General features: G+C 41.3%; 1 protein-coding gene across 1 annotated transcript in view; it reads left to right on the forward strand.

The window, feature by feature from the left end:
- Positions 1 to 20,358, forward strand: part of LOC311245739 (C-Jun-amino-terminal kinase-interacting protein 4) — a 96,051-nt gene that overhangs the window by 45,714 nt on the left and 29,979 nt on the right. Inside the window, exons 7-14 of the mRNA XM_084335703.1 lie at positions 667 to 742; positions 842 to 1,017; positions 3,398 to 3,699; positions 4,204 to 4,261; positions 4,483 to 4,635; positions 4,761 to 4,803; positions 4,962 to 5,089; positions 12,761 to 12,814. Coding sequence (XP_084191829.1) covers positions 667 to 742; positions 842 to 1,017; positions 3,398 to 3,699; positions 4,204 to 4,261; positions 4,483 to 4,635; positions 4,761 to 4,803; positions 4,962 to 5,089; positions 12,761 to 12,814 — 990 coding nt within the window. The remainder of the gene's footprint in view (positions 1 to 666; positions 743 to 841; positions 1,018 to 3,397; positions 3,700 to 4,203; positions 4,262 to 4,482; positions 4,636 to 4,760; positions 4,804 to 4,961; positions 5,090 to 12,760; positions 12,815 to 20,358) is intronic.

Consider the following 20,358-nt stretch of genomic DNA (forward strand, 5'->3'; position numbering starts at 1 on the left):
AATGAAAAAGAAAGAACATTCATATTTCTAAATTCTGTTTATTTGGTGGAAAGACTCTAAAGATTCAAGATTCAAGATTCAAGAGTTTTAATTGTCACGGTATACAGGTATACAATGAAATGCGGCTGGTCTTGCCCGCGACGATGTGCAATACAGTGGTACAACATATAATAGAGTCCAATAAAAATACAGTGGTACAACATATTACTAGAATCCAATAAAACAGTGCAATAAACAGGTACATGGTGTGCCATCTCGGTATCTGTACATTAGTATTTACAGAGCATATAGGACATGCTAGTTAGCTTTAGTAGTGCAATACACTGTTCCTGAAGTTATACTACTTTAAGTGGCCTTTCCTCTGGCCATAAGTGTGCGTGTGTGCGGCATGAGTGTTAAAGTGGCTGCTAGTGTGTGAGCGTGCTCAGCGTGCGTGTCGTGTATGTACTTGTGTGTGGATAGTTCAGTTTCTGTGTCTCTCAATGTTCATTGTTCAAGGCTCTGATGGCCTGGGGGAAGAAGCTTAGCCTAAGCCTCTCCGTCTTAGTCTCTAGTATTCGCAGGCGTCTGCCTGACCTCAGCAGCTGGAACAGGCTGTTATTGGGGTGGTGGGGGTCTTTCATTATCCTGCAGGCTCTAAAGGATTCCTATGTGTACTGGCTTCAGGAACCATGTGCGTGTCAGGGGTTCTGAAACTGCCTCCTCCACCCACACCCTGTCAGACCCCAGTGTAAATGATAAGGTAAGCTGATTTATACTTTACGTCTTTATTTAACATGTTGGATCAGATATTTTAGCCAGCTGGAGCTGCTACTGTTCTCTCCTCCTACTCTGTTTTTAGCCACCCAGTCCAACACCTGAGCCACTGCCTAGCCCCTCCTCTTTGGAAGATCCCGTAACCACGGAGGGAAGCGTGATTGACTTGGCAGCAAAGCCCGCTACCGATCCGGCCTTCATCAATGACATCATTAGCTCTACCCCGGAGCTGGCACAGTTTCATGGCTTCATGAATGCCAGGTGAGGGATCTGGAACCCACATTATTTATTAAGGTTCACAAGGGAACTTTTGGGAGAAAATTGTATGAATGAATCAGAGGTTTTCAGCCCAATTGACCTATCTCAAACTCTGTCCTCCTTTCTTGATCCTCCAATCACAACTGTTTGTCCAAGGGAATCAACAGTTGTGATTGGAGGATCAAGAAAATAGGGTGGGTATGAGATGATGAACTGAAACTGGGATCATGCAGCAATGGCACCTTTTCACTGCCAATACCTATTCTGAGTCTAAAAGGGGCACTTCACCCAAAATCGCTGCTTTATCTTGCATATAAATACAAACATTCATTCCTTGTGTTGTGTTAAGCAATGATGGGGATTGCTATTTCTTCATCGTCATCATATCAAAAAGCAGGGTAGCCGGACCAGCACTCATCATCCATTCATCTTCATCATTCCATTCAGCTGTATTTAATGCAGGATGCAGTGTCCTCCAATGATATCTTCAAACTGGAGGACATATTCAAACTCATTTACCCCTTAAGCCCGGGACGGGCCGGAATTAATATCACGTCATAAATAGATCAATACTGTCCGTATGAATTAATGTTGCATTTTCTTTTCAAATGTAGCCAAGAGTAAAGACCCTAACCCTATCAAAACAGCAGTCAAAGTGTATATTTTCAGCACTACGTTAGTTTACCAATGATTTTAATTGTTATTAGCGAAATATGAGTTCATAAATATCTCTGCGCATTCCGGTGGAAACAGGATGATTTAGACACGAGGAAATAACGTGTCATGAAAGCGTTGTAGTCCTAAGACAGAGGAGACCCAGGGCTTTCAATGGACAACATTTCATAAAACTACACTACGCAGCTCACACCAGCCTCTTGTGAAAGCTGCTGAAAATATTCTTTGCGGAAAGTTCTGACGGTATTTCCATGATTTTCTCTCACGGGTCGAACAAACCTGAAAGTTATTGCCATAAAATACAATATAGTTTGTTTCTTTACCTTTCTGTGAACGTAAAAAAAAATGCGTCTAAATCTGATGAAAAATGGCGGAGCTATTTACATTATAAAAAAGTAACTGTACTTACAGTAGATTTCATTCACGGCTTTTGCTGCCCTGTTACGGGTGCCTGGTGGTACTAAATCAAGATTGATCCAAAAATGTGTTTTTTCTACAGTTAACACCTCTTGGAGGAATGCTTTTGTCTATACAGATTGTTATTTGTGCAGAACTTGTTACCAGAGCACCTTTTTCACATTCTTCTACTGGGGGGGGGGGATGAATGAATGAATGAATGAATGAATGAATGAATGAATGAATGAATGAATGAATGAATGAATGAATGAATGAATGAATGAAAACTTTATTTAACAGATTGCAGAATGGGTACAATACAGTACGGCTCAATACATACAATTGTTAAGGGGATGCAGACCTGAGAAAGACGTTTGTCTTGTTTCCATCAGGGTCCCCCATTTTCAATTCATATAGATTCTCTGTACTTCTCTGTACCCCTGTTTGACGCAACTAATTCTACAAACCTGTCATGATCGCTATTGCCCAGCTGGCCATACTGTCATCCAGGAAATGCTGCTAACTGCTAACATGAAATGCTAACCAATGAAACTCTTGTGAAACTCTTGTGTAAGCTAAGAAGTATTGTGTAGAGAAAAGAGAAAGTTAACTGTATTTAACGTTGAGGGGGGAAGCCTTTTTCATCACAGACCTAAAATCTAGTTTTGCTTACATGCTTATATATTTCACATTAGACATGAAGCACTTTTTCATAAGCTCAGCTGCACTATAAATGTGTTTTTTGTTCAAGTGTTGATGTTCAGATGCACATCATGCACTTGTTTGTTTTTTATTTTATTTTTATATTGAAATGTTGAAGAGGAGATGTTGCAGTTGTTGCACAGTCATAAATGAAGCACTTTTTGCAGGAGATGTTGCAGATGTGGCACATAAATGAAGCACTTTTTTTGAAAAGTATACTACTTTTGCAATGTAGTTAAATAAAAGTTGTGAAAATGTGGTTGCGTGTTGTGTCAAGTGTACATATATTCATAGCACGGGGAGGCGCCTGGCCCCTTGGGTTTCTGACAATGTGGCCCCCTGAACAATTTAGTTGAATAGCCCTGCCTTAGACTATTAGACTATTAAAAATCTATTTTTCTCCATTAGATTTTTCTTTTTTAGTGGCTTTGTTTTGGTTTCTGACATGTTACATGTGAGTTGTGGTATCAGATTTTAGTGCTGGGGTAATTCTCTGATCATTGATGCACACACACACACACACACACACACACACACTCCACACTACACACTACACTAGCAATCTCCAAATGTACTTATTCTTGTTTCATAATTTTTCATTTATCATCAGCATCAGCCCCAGCACTAGCACCAGCACCCCAAATAAAGAGGATACCAAAGAGTCGCCTAGAGATGCCAACCTGGAGGAGGAGATGAAAGAGGTGACAGAGAACGAGGGAGAGGATGAAAAAGAGGAAGAGCAGGAGCAGGGAGGAGAGAAGCAAGAGAGAGTGGAAGAGGAGGAGGCGGAGGAGGAGGAGGAAGATGACAGCATGGAGTGGGAGCTGCGAAACACCGACTCTGTGTTTTCAGAACTATCTGAGCTGAGTCGTGATTATGTGGAGAGTGTGGACCATGGGGCCAGTGTCAGAGGTAAACAAATAGAAACACCATAATAATATTTTATTTATTTAACACATAATATATTTTTTGTATTGACTATCAATTCATTCAACAATTGTAATATACATGAAAGGTAATAGTTTTTATGTATTACTATGTTTTAATAAAAATGATTATTGTATTGCATATAATCAAACATAAACCAATTGTTTCTACCAATCACTGTCAACCTAGGACTTTGTGAGGTGTTTCTCTTGGAGGGCACTTCATGCAAAAGAAAATCTATATACATATGTTTGACGTGTATAATTGATGTGGTAAATGTTTTTTCTTCCCCTGCAAAGTGATACGTATTTTGCATCCATTATGGTTTCTCCACTGACAAGTCGAGTGAGAAAATCCCTTGGCTTTTAGGGGAAGTAGTGAGCCAACTGTACACTGTCAACACAGTTCTTGGGTAAACAAAGTGAAAGCAGTTGAATCAGTATTGCCCCCAGACTTCCAGTGTGTGTGTGTGTGTGTCTGTTTACACAGGCAGCGCCGACCAGTTTGAGGAGATTCTTTCACAGTACGAGGAGCTGAAACGCATGCAGTGAGTCGCCTATTTGAGCACTTCTGACCTAGCGATGACTAATGTGTGACTTATCTATCTATACAGGGGATTTTTCTGCATGCTGGGTTGTTGGCACTGAATCAGAAGAGGGGGGGGGGGGGAACATAATGACTGCCTTATTTGAGAAACCTCCATCTGCGTGACCTACACATAACCATTTATTCATAACATTCCTCTTTTCCGCTCCCTCCCCGTCTCAGTGAGGTGGTGGACGCAGCCCGCAAGGCACTGATCTCTCGGGTGGAAGAGTTGACCAATGACAGATCAGCTGTTGAACTGGAAGCGACCTCTCTCCAGGAGACTGTCACCCGATTGGAGGGCAGGATGAAGGAGATGGAGGAAGAAGCCAAGAGGTAATGAAGAGGGCAGGATCTACGTTTTTGGCTCGACTTGAAAATCTTTAGTTTTCAATAAAACCCTGACACATTTCTGTGCTTTATTATATTTATTATAATTGTATGATTCCCCCCCCCCATAGACTTCGGAAAGAACTGGAAGCATGCCAGTCTGATGATCCTGATGTAAGAAAGCATTTTGTTTTTAATATCCAACCATGATTAAGATGCATGTGGAACAGCGATATTGCAGTGTGACACATAGAATTCAGAGGCTATTAATGTTAATGATTGTAATCAATATGGTTCAACTCTGTTTTGTGACCCAAGTCTTTTCCTTTCAGGCTTCCCTTCCCACCTCCATGCGCCGGTTCTCTCGCTCCGAGATGGCCCGTGTGGTCATGGAGAAGAACCAATATAAAGAGCGTCTATTTGAACTGCAGGAGAGCCTGAGACGCAGTCAGATCCTCAGGTGACTCTTCTATGCTACTTCTATACTACTATTAAACGGTAGTTAACTACATAGATTTGTTCGGTCAACAGTTCAACTTTCATTCAGATCTTTATTGAAAATCGTGAATTTGTAGTTATCCTATAACCCTAGTTATATGATTACTGGCGAAGCGTCTATGGGATTGATGAATTGGCAATTTTATTAACAGATTGCAGAATGGGTACAATACACTGAATACAGTACGGCTCAATACACACAATTGGGATGCAGACCAGAGAAAGACTTTCATCTTGTTTACATCAGGGTCCCCCATTTTCAATTTATCATAACATTTATGACATACAGATAAACAGTACTGTTACATCCAGATATTTATGACATACAATATCTACAAATCTACAGTACTGTTTAAGAGACAGAGTTTCTAAAAGAGAGTACCGGTATATACATTTGAGGTGGAGGAAAACAGATCGCTTCTTGGCCCTGTTTCAACACATGGTTGACAAAATGCCAGAACAATAGTGTGGGTACTGTATTGGGGGGGGGGGGGGTAAATAATTGTTAATATTTGCAGTGGATTTGTATTCTCTTTACATATACATGTGAATTACTAGAATTTATATCAAGAGAACCTAGAAGTAAAAAGTTAATATGTACTACCAGTACCATGTAATACACTGCAGTACTCTGTATTAACCTGCAATACCATGTTGTACCCTGTACTACCATGGTCATATTCTGTTGTATCATGTAGTACGCTATACTGCCATGTAGTACCATGCAATACCATGTAGTACTACTATATATGCTTTATAGTCTCACCCATTCATCTTCTATTTGACTGACATACTGTATGAATATAAAGAACCTGACTAACATTTGATTAAACTTGTGCTACAAAATAACAACACAAAATGTCAAGAGTTTGATACCAAAAACCTTTTTATATACAAGCATAAACACTGAAGACATTCGTTATAATGTACATGGTATGCAGAGCAAGCTTCATGGTCCTTCTGATGTAAGCTGCCTGTAAGTAATGTAAACAGTCAGCATGTGGGTGTGTTGCGTCATTACGCTGTCGGCAACTGAGTGCTTAGTGCTGTCCCATTTCGTAGTGCAATTCACCCCTTGTGGCTCCGCTCTGAAGGGTGACTCCCATCAAGGGCACTCCAAGACGAGGGGTAGGGCCAAGCCGTAGAGTTGTACCCTTCCTGCTGTCTTGTTGTACAAAACTTGTAAGTCGCTTTGGATAAAAGCGTCAGTTAAATGACTAAATGTTAATGTAAATGTACCTGGCAACCTGGTCCCCAAGCAGAAATCGAACCCTGGACCTTCTAGCTGTGAGGCGACAGTGTTAACCACTACACCACCGTGCCGCTCTTACAGACAGGGTCTGAGAATAATTAATGAATGCATGAATGGTTTATTTCAAACAACAATAAAAATAATCAAGAAATAACATTGTTAGAAAACAAGAAAAAATGAATAATAAAGTAAGTAATGTAAACAGTCAAATAGCTTTAGCTCCCCGCTAGACAATGGCCAGGGGCATTTATTTAAGCAAAACAGAAAATTAAGAAAACCAACTCTAAATCATACTGGCTCCCATTGGAGCACCTAACTACCTTTACTGTAGGTTCTTTGTCTGTCCTCTTTGAGAGGCATGCTGATTGCCTAATTGGGAGACAGCTGTGTGTGTGAAGCTGTCAGTCCTCTTCTCTCCATTGGGAGGACCCAACAGGCAGGAACATACAGTAGACTGCATCAGTCACCATTCCCCTCAGCCCCTTACAGTAATAATAAACAAAACAGTCTCTTGTCCGAAAAGGAATGCGAAGAAGCAATTACCTTATCAGGTTTGACCCCTTATTGCAATAAACCCATTTCTGTGTTCAATTGTCTTCCAACAAAATCATCTGCAAACAAAATCATGTGTCCAGTAACAGTTGATATATAATCATTACTGTTAATAAATAATAAGTTATTTTACAATAAATAGGCTACTGTCCATCCAATATCTTTAGAAAGCAAAAGGTATATGCTGACTAGATCAGAACAAAAACTAACAAACAAAAACAAGTCAATAAATGCAACATCTCCATTAATTGATTGATTGATTTTATTTATGGATCCAAAGACAAAACAAATCCAAGGGATGACATGCAAAAGGGACAACACTTATTTCCAGCATGGTTCCCGATGTTCTGACCAAAGGACTTAATACACAAATAACATATAAAACAACACATAAAGCAAAAGTCCAATACAACAAATCCATATTCTACATATCTAAAAACAAGACGATAATTTCCTGACCAAATACCATAAAATAGTGCATTTCTTATACCATCATTAAAACAATAATCCAACAGGCAGTCGGGTGGCGTAGCGGAGATTGCGCTCATCACCAATGCAAGAGGCTGCGGTCTCTACTCCCGGAGTCAGCATTGCCCTGCGGCTTGGGCTGGTCGTCATACTAACTCGTTTGGCTGAGTTAGCGGGAGGGAAGTCGTGGGTGGTGATCTGGCGTTGTGGACAGCGACGCCTACAGGTCAGGTCTGGGCGCTTGCTCAGCGAAAGGCAGGAAATGGTGAAGGCAGCGTGACCTCCCACGCGTTACGCTTCACCAATGAGAGTCCTCGCTGCCAGGTGAAAAAAGAGCCACTGGCTGTCTCCACATGTGTCGGAGGAAGCATGTGCTGGACTTTAGGGTTCCCTTGTACCGACCAGTAGGAGGAACATGCGCACAACGACCAGGTAGGGGAGGGGGGGAATTGGCATAATGACTAAATTGGGATGGGGAGAAAAAAATGTATCAGGCGGGGAAAAAGAGGATTAAAAAAAGAAAAAAAACAATAATCCATGTATGACCTGACGGCTATCTGGCCACTTTACCCCAGAGATATGAGCGAATCTGACCTTTAAACATTCCTCTAGATCCTGACAGTTTTATACTAAGTGGAAGGCTGTTCCACGTTGAGATCCCTGTGTAGAAAAATTTGCTCTGAGCCATAGACTTAACCCGCGGCACCTTACAGGAGCGAACACTGGCCCTGGTATTGTGTCCATGCTGCATATAGACATATAGACTTCAAATAGCTTGGGACTGTACCATTGTCTATGTTCAACATGTGGTTCAGTTTAACCTGTTCAACCCTGAGGTGCACTGGTAGCAGTCCCACCTTTTTTTATTCGGCACTTCCTACATGCGTTCTGGGAGGCACACCTAGTATGTAACGAATAGTGTTGTTTTGCATCACCTGAAGTTTATTTTTTTATTTAGTCGACAGACCACTGTACCATACTGCGCTCGCGTAGTCAAAATGACACTGAAGCAAGGATGACACTAACAGCTTTTTAACAGCAAGTTCAAAAAGCCTGGTATTTCGATACAGGAACTTGCGTTTGCCTCTACACTTTGATAGAATGTTGGCAGCACTAGATTCACATGACACCCCTTCCTGACAGGGAGCGACGCGAGCGAGCGTGATTGCGAAAATGATTAAAATGTATTCGTTTCAATCAGACTATCCTGACCTGCCGCGAGCGACAGCGAACTGAGCAGCGATGTCGTCCACCCCTCAGATATTCGCTCGCTGTGTCTCTAGTTGAGCGATTACGCGGCCGAGTCCCGCCCCTAAACACTTTTTATTGGTCAAGAATCGCAGGCCCCCCCCACGTGTGCTTCCAGGTAACACACACACACACAGACACACTCGGACACGCGCCGCCTCATATCAGGACAGTGTCGCGCGCGATTTCGTCTCTAGTTCGCTCGCTCGCTCCCTGTCAGGAACCGGTGTTAGAGAGACTGCTCTAGTGTAAGTCCTAGGTACTTGACGCTAGTTTCCCCTGTGATTACGGCTCCGTTACAGGAGACTTCCATGCGATCGACTTTGCCTAATCTCCTTGTTGTGCCAAAAAGGATCGACTCAGTCTTGCCTAGATGAATGGACAGCTTGTTATCTATGAGCCACTTTCTGACACTTTCTAGCTCAGAACTCCGAGCTCTCTCAATCTCCCTGACATCCCTACCTGGCACCAGAAGGGCTGAATCATCTTCATACAATAACAGTTTACATTTCACAGATGCTGGCATGTCATTGACATATATCAGAAATAATAGAGGACCTAAAATGTATCCTTGAGGCACCCCACATACAATGTCCAAAGGTTCTGATCTGACGCCTTCCACCTCACAGACTTGAGTTCTCCCTGTGAGGTAAGAAGTGAACCAACTGACAGCAGTCTGACTAAAAACCATGCACTCTAGCTTTGACAACAATATAGTATGGTTCACGGTATCAAAAGCTTTCTGGAGGTCGAGCAAGATCATTCCAACATAATTACCATCCTCAAGATTTTGCTAGATGTAGTTGGATGATTGAGACGGGTCTCTGTGGAGTGGGCTGCTCTGAACCCTGACTGGTGTTCATACAGCAACTTGTTGTCTACTCCCCAACCTGCTCATAAACTAGACACTCAACTATCTTAGATGTAACTGTTAAAATAGAAACCGGCCTATAGTTTCCAACGTCTGTCTTACAATTCTTCTTAAAAAGGGGGACAACCTGGCCTTTTTTAGTTCAGACGGAAATTTGCCTTGGTTAATCGACAAGTTTATAATATGTGCAATTGTTCTAGAAATTACTTTAGCACTGTCCCTCATAAATCGGGCAGGAATAAGGTCAAGACCCGTCGCCTTATTAGTAGCTAGGGCAGATATGCATGCTCTTACCCTTTCCTCCGAGACGGGTCTGATAATGAATGCATCTGGAACTACATTTTTTGTTTTGTAGAACAAGCTCACAAAAGCTTGGCCATAGACTCCTGAGCCACAAGGCAGTTTATCCACCAAGCAGGCAGCGATTGTTGTAAAGAAAGTATTAAAATAGTAAGCCACCTTCCTTTTATCAAAGCACACACTGGGCCTCATGCATGAAGCGATATAAGAACAGATTTCATTCTTAACTAGCATTTCCTCTTACTTTGTTCTTACCTGGGATTCAGCAAAGTTTTCTTATTGTTGCTTTTTTCTCAGGCAAGAACAAATTATAAGAGTGGTCGAGAGCACTCTTACAGAAATAAGAAACTCTTACCCAAAATAAAAATAAAATAAAAAAGCATACCATTGGTTAATTGCCCCCAAATACGACTTAAAAAATACAGAACTTTTCAATAATAATAATAATAATAATTATTATAACTTATTGCGTGCGTTCTGTCTGAAATGGATTATATATTACTGTTAGAACAGTTATGCTCTGGCCGCCCAGGCCATTGATTGATTGAAGATTTTATTAACAGATTGCAGAATGGGTACAATACAGTACAGCTCAATACACACAATTGTTAAGGGATTGCAGACTAGAGAAAGACTTTCGTCTTGTTTACATCAGGGTCCCCCATTTTCAATTCATAATGACATTTATGACATACACAATATACAGATATATATCATGACATTTATGACATGACATACAGATATGCAGTACTGTATACGTAGCATAGAACCCATATTTAGAGATCGTCTATATCAGTGGTTCCCAAACTTCTGTTTTATGTGGACCACTAGATTGTTATCAAGAACATTTGCGGACTACCTCGTATGCAAACAGTAAAACATAAATAAATAAACAACTGACTTAAACCCAGTAATACACGAGACCCTCTTCTTGGACCAAGTAAGGTTTCGTCGATAATCCGATGTACAGTTACCCCCACCCCGCCTACCCATCCGCACCCACCCCACCCACCCAACCACCTCCAATGTACAGTTCCCCCCCCCACCTACCCAACCCCCCCCCCCCCCCCCCCACCTCCTCCAATGTACAGTTTCTTCGTCAAATGTATATACTCTCTTTTTTTTTTTACTCTTTTTGTATCACAAACAGTACTGTATTTGCAAATCTGGTATGTCATAAATGTATAGATGTAGCAGTACTGTCTATCTGTATGTCATGTATGTCATATATGTTATGATGAAATGAAAATGGGGGACCCTGGTGTAAACAAGACGAAAGTCTTTCTCTGGTCTGCATCCCCTTAACAATTGTGTGTATTGAGCTGTACTGTATTGCACCCATTCTGCAATCTGTTAATACAATTTTCAATCAATCAAGACCCGTGTCGCGGGCACTGCATTCCGTTCTCAAAATGGATTTGAGAGAGATGTGTCAGTCATCAGCAGGCTATATATGCGGAGATATTCAGACTCTAAATCTATTTGCAGAGCCAGATGAGATGAGGCAACCTGTGTGATTGGCTCTTGATAACGCACAGTCGTTCAATATTGTCAAAGAATACGGCCGGGGGATCCACAATGCAGACCCACGGCTCTCGTATTATAATGAGCCCGCGAGGCGTGTCTCTGTATGCAAATGACTTGCGCGAGAACGCGCATCCAGTTTAGAATGAGTGGGATTCACCATTAAAATCTCCTGGGTACGCACAGATTTCGAGGTTAAGAAGGACTTGATGAATGTGGCGGTGGCTTTTCTTATTGTTCTCTTAACAGACAGGTAAGCAAGAATATAAGAAAAATAATAAGAGAGTATTGTTGAATGAGGCCCAATATCCTTTATTTCCAGTCCAATATTTCCATATCTAGCGTTGGTCTTTCCTGTACAACCTAATTCACCAAGAATTTTCCACAGTTTCTTGGGCATTTTCCACAATGGAATCTATAAAATTGAGATTTGGCTCTCCTAGTGCTATAACTAGCTTGATTTCTGAAATAAATCTCTCATGGTATGTGGGCAGTTTTGTCTTTTTAAACTTTCTAAAATAAAAATAAATAGGGAAACAAGTCCAGGCACGCCAATAAATATATTAGGCGTTCATATTTATAGGCTGCCAATAAATATGAAAAACCTGGAGTGCGTGCCTGGACTTGTTTCCCTATTTTTTATGTATAGTATCAGGTTACAGCACCGAGTGTCAAGTCTAGTGAGGTGAGCGCGTTCTACTACTTTTTAAAACTTTCTAAAATAGAAATCATGTTTTGTAATCATATTAAGAATATCAGAGGTCATCCACTTTTCACCTCTCTGTTTAATTCTACACTCTGATTGGAGCTACATCATCTAAAACAGTCAAGTAGTGACTTTTAAAAAGATGCCAAGACTCATCAACATCCTTGCTACCCAGAACATCAGACCAGTCTCTCTGAAGTTTCTGTTCAAACGCCTCCTTTGAGTAGGTCTTAGTGCATCTAAAACTAATAGATCTGTGGTTCCCTGGATTGGTCTGTTTATTCGATATTTTCTGAGTGCAATATATCACATTGTGATCACTCAGAGCAATGTCAAGGACTCCTGATTGGGAAATCCTTTCCTGTTCCGATACTAAAATCAAATCTAAAATAGACTGGCTATTTACAGACACTCTAGTTGGCTCCTTTATTAACTGCTTTAGACCAAACACTTTACAAAAGTTAGCCAGTGATTTCACTAGACCGTTTTTGCGGGGGGACATTAATACATTGGAGTTAAAATCTCCCAGGATTAAACATTCTTTCTCCATAAAAAGTTTACTCTTATTACAGGCAGTTTCTAGCTATTCATAAAAATTATTTTGCTTACAAGAATGATGAACAACAACCGTAACAATGACAACAGGAGCAAAAGTACATCAGTAGTCTCTACGTTCCTCCTACTTCATGTTATTTTTATTGTTTTCTTTTAGGGCCACCATGGAGGAGAGGGTGACTGAAGAGAAAGGGACGACTGTATGGAGAAGGTAAATGTTCAGACCATCTCAAAACCGCCCTCTTTTCTTGACCCTCCTATCACAACGTTGCTTCCCTGTGACAAACGGTTGTGATTGTAGGATCAAGAAAATAGGGCAGGGTTTGAGATAGGTCAATTGGGCTGAAAGATATCTGAGATAGGTCAATTAGTGAATGTACTATACAGCCTGAAAGACATACGGTAAAATGAAGAGGACTTGTTTTTCCTGGCTCTTTCAGGATTCATGATGTTGGACTCAACCTGGCTGTTAATATTTACCTATAATAAGCAGGGGTCTACATGGTCTTCAGACCAAGCACATGACCAAGCTGCTTAGTGTGTGTTTACCGTAGGGTGTTGAATAGACACTGACTCACAGATAATGCTGTGTCTGAAATATTAATCGAGAGAATGTGGCATATTTTTTGGCAAAATGAAGATCTTCAATAAACAGTTCAGAGTTCAGAATTGTTAATCTGTTAATCTCTTCAATCTCTTCACAAAATAAATAATTAAACAAAGCACAATTATACCAAGCAGGGATATTTTGCCTAGAGGTCGCTGTGTGACTGCATTACAGATTATACCTTTAAATGTCCTTATTGAGTGGGAGAGTTAGTCAACTTTCTCATGAAATGAACACTTGTGCTCAACAATAATCTAAAGTATATTGAATAAGCACTCAGTGTTTTATCGATGCAGATGAATATCTGGCCCATTACAGTCATATATTATGCTCAGAGCTCTGGGAGGGTCATCAAAGAGAAGTCGTCTATTCTCGGTCCTTGCCCTACAATGGTGGAACGAACTTCCCACCACAGTTAGGACAGCCGAAACCCTTCCAATCTTTCGCTGTTGACTAAAGACGCACTTCTTCAATCATTATCTTAAATATAAAAAAAAATAGAAAATAAAAAAATCTAACCCTAACCTTACTGTCATGCACTTACTTATACTAACCTACACTGTAGCACTCAACACTTTGATGAACATTGTTACTCAGCTGATAGAGTTGTACCCTTCCTGCTGTCTTGTTGTACAAAACTTGTAAGTCGCTTTGGATAAAAGCGTTCCGCTAAATGACAACATGTAAATGTATTATATCTGGGAGACGTAAGTTGCATTGGAATCTTTTTATTTATAAAGCCATAATTGGAGATTGTCCAAATTACATTCTTTATTGGAATGGACCACTGGACGCCAGATAAAAACAGACATTCAGTTGATAATAGATAATAATAGAATAGAAAGAGTATATGAAAATAAATTCCTGGGAGTGATTTTAGACCATAAACTCTGCTGGAAACCCCATATAGAATATGTGAGGGCTAAGATGGCAAAGAGCATCTCAATTATTAGTAAGGTGAGACATGTACTCAATCCCAACTCATTGCACACTCTGTACTGTGCAATGATCTGGCCTTACCTGCATTACTGCACAGAGGTACGGGGTAACACATACAAAACAACCATAAATACATTGACTATCCTACAAAAAAGAGCAATAGGAGTAATAAACAATGCAGGATATCGGGACCACACACACACACTGTTTCTACAATCACACATTTTGAAGTTCATTGATATGGTAAACTTTAAAACTCTGCAAGTTATGTACAAAGCAAGAAATAATCAATTACCGGTAAAAGTAAGAAGCAAATTTCTGGATAAAGATAAATACAACCAGGCGGTCAGGTGGCGTAGCGGAGATTGTGCTCGTCGCCAACACAGGAGATGCTGGGTTCGAGCCCAGCTCTCGGCGTTGCTACCAGCTTGGCTGGCCGTTCACACTAATACAATTGGCAGTATTAGGGGGTGGGGAAGCTGGCGGGTGGGAATCTGGCGTTGTGGACAGCGACGCCTACAGGTCAGGTCTCGGCGCTTGCTAAGCGGGGCAGGACTTGGTGGAGATAGCGTGCCCTCCCATGCGTTACACTTCACCAATGAGAGTCCTCGCTGCCAAGTGAAAAGACGTCACTGGCTGTCGGCGCACGTCTCGGAGGAAGCGTGCGTACCGACTCGTAGGAGAACATGCATACTGCAGCCAGGTAGGGGAGGGGGAGGGGGGGGGAATTGGCACGACTAATTGGGACGGGGAGAAAATCAAAAAAAAAAAAAATAATTAAATACAACCTCAGAGGACTATTGAACTTCAAAAAACCTGTGATGAAAACCAACCTGATAATAATGTGTATCTCCTCTTACGCTCCGCTGTGAAAACATAAATCAATTCAAATCTAGACTAAAAAAATCTATTTTTGATAGGTACAGAAGGGAAGAAGAGCTTTAATGGCATATTAAAAAAAAGAATTATAATAATAAATACGTATGATACTGTATTGTGCGCTATATCATATCACATTATATAATCATTAAAATTAATTTGTATATTATATTGAACTATATTTGCAGTATGTACTATTATATTATGGTACTATATTGTATTGTATATATCATGTACTATATATCTCACATCACATTATATATGTGCTGTATACACTATTATGTACTATATACTATTATATATATACTATTATATACTGCAGGTATACTATACTGTAATGTGTACTGTAATGTGTACTATATGTGTGCACTGAAATGTGTACTATATGTATATACTATGTATGTATGTAAAAAAATAAAAATAAAAAGAATGAAACGTAAGTCTTCAGGGGTAGGGCCCGACAAGCTTAGTGCTTCTCCCTAGCCCTTTTCGGACAATTGGACAATGCTGCAATAGCAGCTGGTAAAAGTGTGGTGATTTATGGAATTACCGTTATGTGTCCAAAGCCAGAAATAAAAAATAACTGAACTGAACTGAACCCTGTCGTACACAATTCAGTGATTGGCTTACACTTAAGAGTGCCTAGAGTTTGTACTGAACTTGGTAGATCTGCTTTTGGCTTTTCTGCCCCTACATCATGGAATACCCTGCAGGAAACTCTGAAACTAGACACTCTAGTGTCTATGGGTCGGTTTAGAACCTTAATGACCAATCAGGCCACCACAATATACATTTACATTTAGTCATTTAGCTGACGCTATTATCCAAAGCGACTTACAGGTTCTGTACGACAAGCATCAGGAAGGGGACAATATATATATATATATTTTTTTTTTTTATTATTTCAGATAGTGGTTGAAGAAGTGCGTCTTTAGTCTACGGCGAAAGATTGGACGGGTTTTGGCTGTCCTAACTGGGGTGGGTAGTTCATTCCACCATTGTGGGGCAAGGACTGAGAAAAGGCAGGTTCTCCTTGATGACCCTCCCGGAGCTCGGATAGGAGTGGGTCTGAGACGGCCAGAAGATGCAGAGCGTAGGGGTCTTGAGGGTGTGTAGTTAGAGACCATTGACCGGAGGTAGGCGGGAGCGGTTCCCTTTGCCGCACGGTATGCCAGGTTGAGGGCCTTGAAGCGGATTCGTGCAGCAATGGGGAGCCAGTGCAGGTCCCTAAGAAGTGGGGTGACATGGGCCGACTTCGGTAGGTTTGAGATCTGGCGGGCCGCTGCGTTCTGAATGAGTTGAAGAGGCTTGGTGGCAGTGGCCGGGAGGCCAGCAAGCAGTGCGTTGCAGTAGTCGAGGCGGGAGATGACTGTTGATTGGACGAGGAGTTGGGTGGCTTCTTTTGTCAGGAAGGGGCGGTTCCTTCTGACGTTGCTCAGGAGGAATCTGCAGGTTCTGGTTGTCGCTGCGATGTGAGCGGAGAAGTTCAACTGGTCGTCAAGGACAACGTCACCAAGGTTCTTGGCGGTCGGGGACGCGGTCACAGCTGCATTCTCGACTGTGATGGAAAGGTCGGTCAGGGGGGAGGATTTGGCCGGCAGGTGGAGCAATTATCTTTTGCTTAGGTTCAGTTTGAGGTGGTTGGTCGTCAGGCGGAGATGTCGGACAGACAGGCCGAGATCCGCTCAGAGACGTGGATATCTGAGGGAGGGAAGGAGAGGAAGAGTTGAGTATCATCGGCATAACAATGATACGAGAAGGCATGAGACGTGATAATGTTACCCAGTGATTTAGTGTAGAGGGAGAAGAGAAGGGGTCCTAGGACCGAGCCCTGGGGGACACCCGTCCGCAGGGGGCGGGTGGCCGACAGGGTCCCTCTCCATGACACTTGGTAGGAGCGGTCATTGAGGTATGATGTCAGCCATGTCAGCGCAGAGCCAGCCACTCCCATTCCTGCGAGGGCCGCGAGGAGGATCTGATGGTTGACTGTGTCGAAGGCTGCAGATAGATCTAGGAGAATCAGGACAGAGGAGAGGCCTTTCGCTTTTGCTAAGTGAAGTGCCTCTGTGACCGCAATGAGGGCCGTTTCTGTGGAGTGACCAGTCCGTAAGCCTGACTGATTAGGGTCATTCTAGGAGGTCATTCTGTAAGAGATAAGCAGTAAGTTGGTTGGATACAGCACGTTCAAGTGTTTTAGAAAGGAAGGAGAGAAGAGAGACAGGACGATAGTTGCCTATGACGGTGGGGTTCAGGATTGTTTTTTTTATGAGCGGTGTGACTCTGGCTTGTTTTAGGGAGGTGGGGACCACCCCCGAGTTGAGGGAGGAGTTGATGGTTGCAGTTAGGAATGGGAGGATGTCTGATGCTATGGTCTTGAGGAGTGGGGAGGGTAACCGGTCCAGCTGGCATGTAGTCGGATGGTTCAACGTTACCAGTGTCAGGGTCTCGGTTTCTGTAATGGGAGAGAAAGATCGATCGATTCTGTATTTGGAATGGGTGGGGGTTGGGAGAAGGAGCTGCGGATGCTCTCCACTTTTTCCTCAAAGAAGATCGCAAAGTCTTCAGCAGAGAAAGATGAGGGGGGTGGGGGGGGAGTGAGGAGGGAGGACATTGTAGCATGCAGTTTGCGAAGGTTCTTGGCAGAGGCCTCGATTATTTTTTTTTGTATTTTATTTTTTTATTATTTTTTAAACAAACACATAAACCAGGGGTGGGCAATTATTTTTCCCAGGGGGCCGAATGAGCAACTGAAAATATGTTGGAGGGCCGGGCCAAAATTCCGAACTCAATTATGCATAATATACATTTTATTTCTATATAAAAAGCAGTAAATGGCATTGTTTTGACCCCTGGTAAGAGTGTATGTTATTATTTGGCAATTAAAAGGTGAGGTTACCTTTCAAAAATATAATTTATTCAAATAGAATTTATTTCCAAAATGATAAACAAAATGTGAAACATTAATAACAAAGGGCATTTTGAGTTTCATATACTATTGAAACAAGGATTTTCTTAGCTTTCTAAAGACATCACATCATCTTATAGCAAAAATAAACAAGACATGTCACTGAACTGTGTAAAGAAAAGTGTCCCAGTTTTGTAGCCTTTTTTACTTTACATGCCTATATTAAACATTTAATGTTTTCAGAACTGTGCAAAAAAAAGAAAGAAAATATCAAGTGTCCCATTTCACTTGTTATATTTCCACGTTTTAGTGTTCTTCAGTTCTTTTTTTTTCATTCAGTGTGAGAAATCCAGTCTGTTGAGCTTTAACAAGTCCATCAAAGTCAGGTTGCATGTCTGAGGTGGAGATGCGAAGCACAGCTGCCAGATGTTCATCAGTGAAAAAGGATCTGTACCTGGACTTGGTAAACGTCATGACTGAGTGTCTGTTCACATAGTTTCAAGTTTCAAGTTTCAAGTTTCTTTAATAGTTGTCATACAGAAGTACAGAATACTTTTGTACAAAATGCTTCTTACTGTTGCGCTCCAGAGACTGTGCATGACAAGATAAGTATGAAATAAAAACATAGTAAAAATAGTAAAAATTAGAAGTAAAAAAAGAGGTCACAGTGTTCAGTTTAGACATATGTACAATGTTCGTAGACGTAGTTACCATCCAATATACAATATCTTCTGAGCATGTCTCCTCATGTTTGGAAAGTTCTCCTCCTTGAGAGCAGAGTAGAACTCTAGCAGTGATGCTGACTTATAGTGCTCTTTCAGTAGTGAATCAGACTGCAGGTCAATGAGTTCAAGCTGAACAACTATCAACACTGCAGGTAAAGGGAGAGGAAACCAGCTGCATTTCATCCTCAACCTTTTTGAAATCTTGAAAACGCCTTGAAAATTCATCATGCAGTGCTCCCAACATGGATGAGTACCTGTGCCGGTGATCAGCTGATGGTTTGACTTCTTTCAGGGTTTTCATGTGTTTGAGATTGTTGCTGCCTAGTTGCCTTGAAATTAATTGCAACTTTGTCATGAAGGCTTTCACATGGCTATGCATTTCATGAGCGTAAGCGTATATTGTGCGTGTGAAAGAATCATCCGGTCAGAATCATCCCCGTACAATGCCCAGGTCTGACATAAACAAACATGACGACACACGATTAGATATACAAGCATTGTAAAACAGTGTACATCAGTTAACTCACCGTTTGGATAAATGTCTTATACAAGATATACCCCTAATACCTGCTATCTATTCCCCTACACACATTATGCTCTTGCTCGCACCCCCCGCCCTGGATCCCCCAATGGATAATCCATCCATTATCCTTCGCTCCTAACCAGACATTACCATTAAATGCTAGCTTTTATTCTCTCCACCACTTCTAACCACATTGTCAATTTGGATTCATTGAGACCCAAAATTCTTGCTGTAGATATTTCTAGATAAATCACATCGAGATATGTAAGAATCCAGACCTTTCGGCAATTTTTTTCCGGTTGAAACCATCGTGATGCTATCAGTTTTTTAGCCACTGTAATACCAGATAAAACCAATCTCTTTTGCTGTATAGGTACTGCATATTCAAAAACATCATTCAGCAGTAATATAGAGGGGTGTACAGGTATATTCCAAGTTAAGAGATTTGATAATTGCTGGGTCACCTCTTCCCAGAATATCTTAACTGGTGGGCAGTCCCAGTACATGTGCATAAATGTTCCCTCGTCCCCATTTGTACATAAGGATCATTTGGAGTCTTGTTTAAGACCCATTCTGTTCAGTCTTATAGGAGTCAAGTATGTCCTATGAATATAGTTAAGATTGATTTGTTGATGGTCCGGGTTCCTTGATGCAAGTCGAACATTTGCCCAGGCTTCTTGCCACTCAAAGTCTATTTCCAGGTCTGGTATATCCCTCCTCCAAACAGAGTCTAGGTGGAGGGTTTCATACGAAGCCGTTAGTAATTGATGATAAAAATCTGATACAAAACCTCTCAATGTCTCTCTTTCATAGAAAAATTTGTGGTATCTGTGGTGCGCAATTGGTATCCTTAATGGAACACCGTGAGTCTTCAAACATAACAATAATTGTGCGTAAAAAAGATATGTGGAACCGGTGAGATTACATTTTTTTTCTATTTCATCATAGCTACAAATACCCTGTTTGTTGAAAACATCTCCTAATGTATGTATGTCTTGCTTTTCCCATCTAGGGAATCTTATAGGTCGTTTTCTAATCAGGAGTGCATTGTTATTGAATAAGGGAGTATGATTATGCCATTTATGTGGATTAGAATATTTTTTTTGTGTTTCACGCCATATCCGGATCGCATGTGTAATTATGGGGCCAAATTTCAGTTCGCATTGCTTAATTGATA

The sequence above is a fragment of the Notolepis coatsorum genome (genome assembly GCF_963971535.1).
Source record: "Notolepis coatsorum genome assembly, chromosome: 19".
NCBI classification, from domain to species: domain Eukaryota; kingdom Metazoa; phylum Chordata; class Actinopteri; order Aulopiformes; family Paralepididae; genus Notolepis; species Notolepis coatsorum.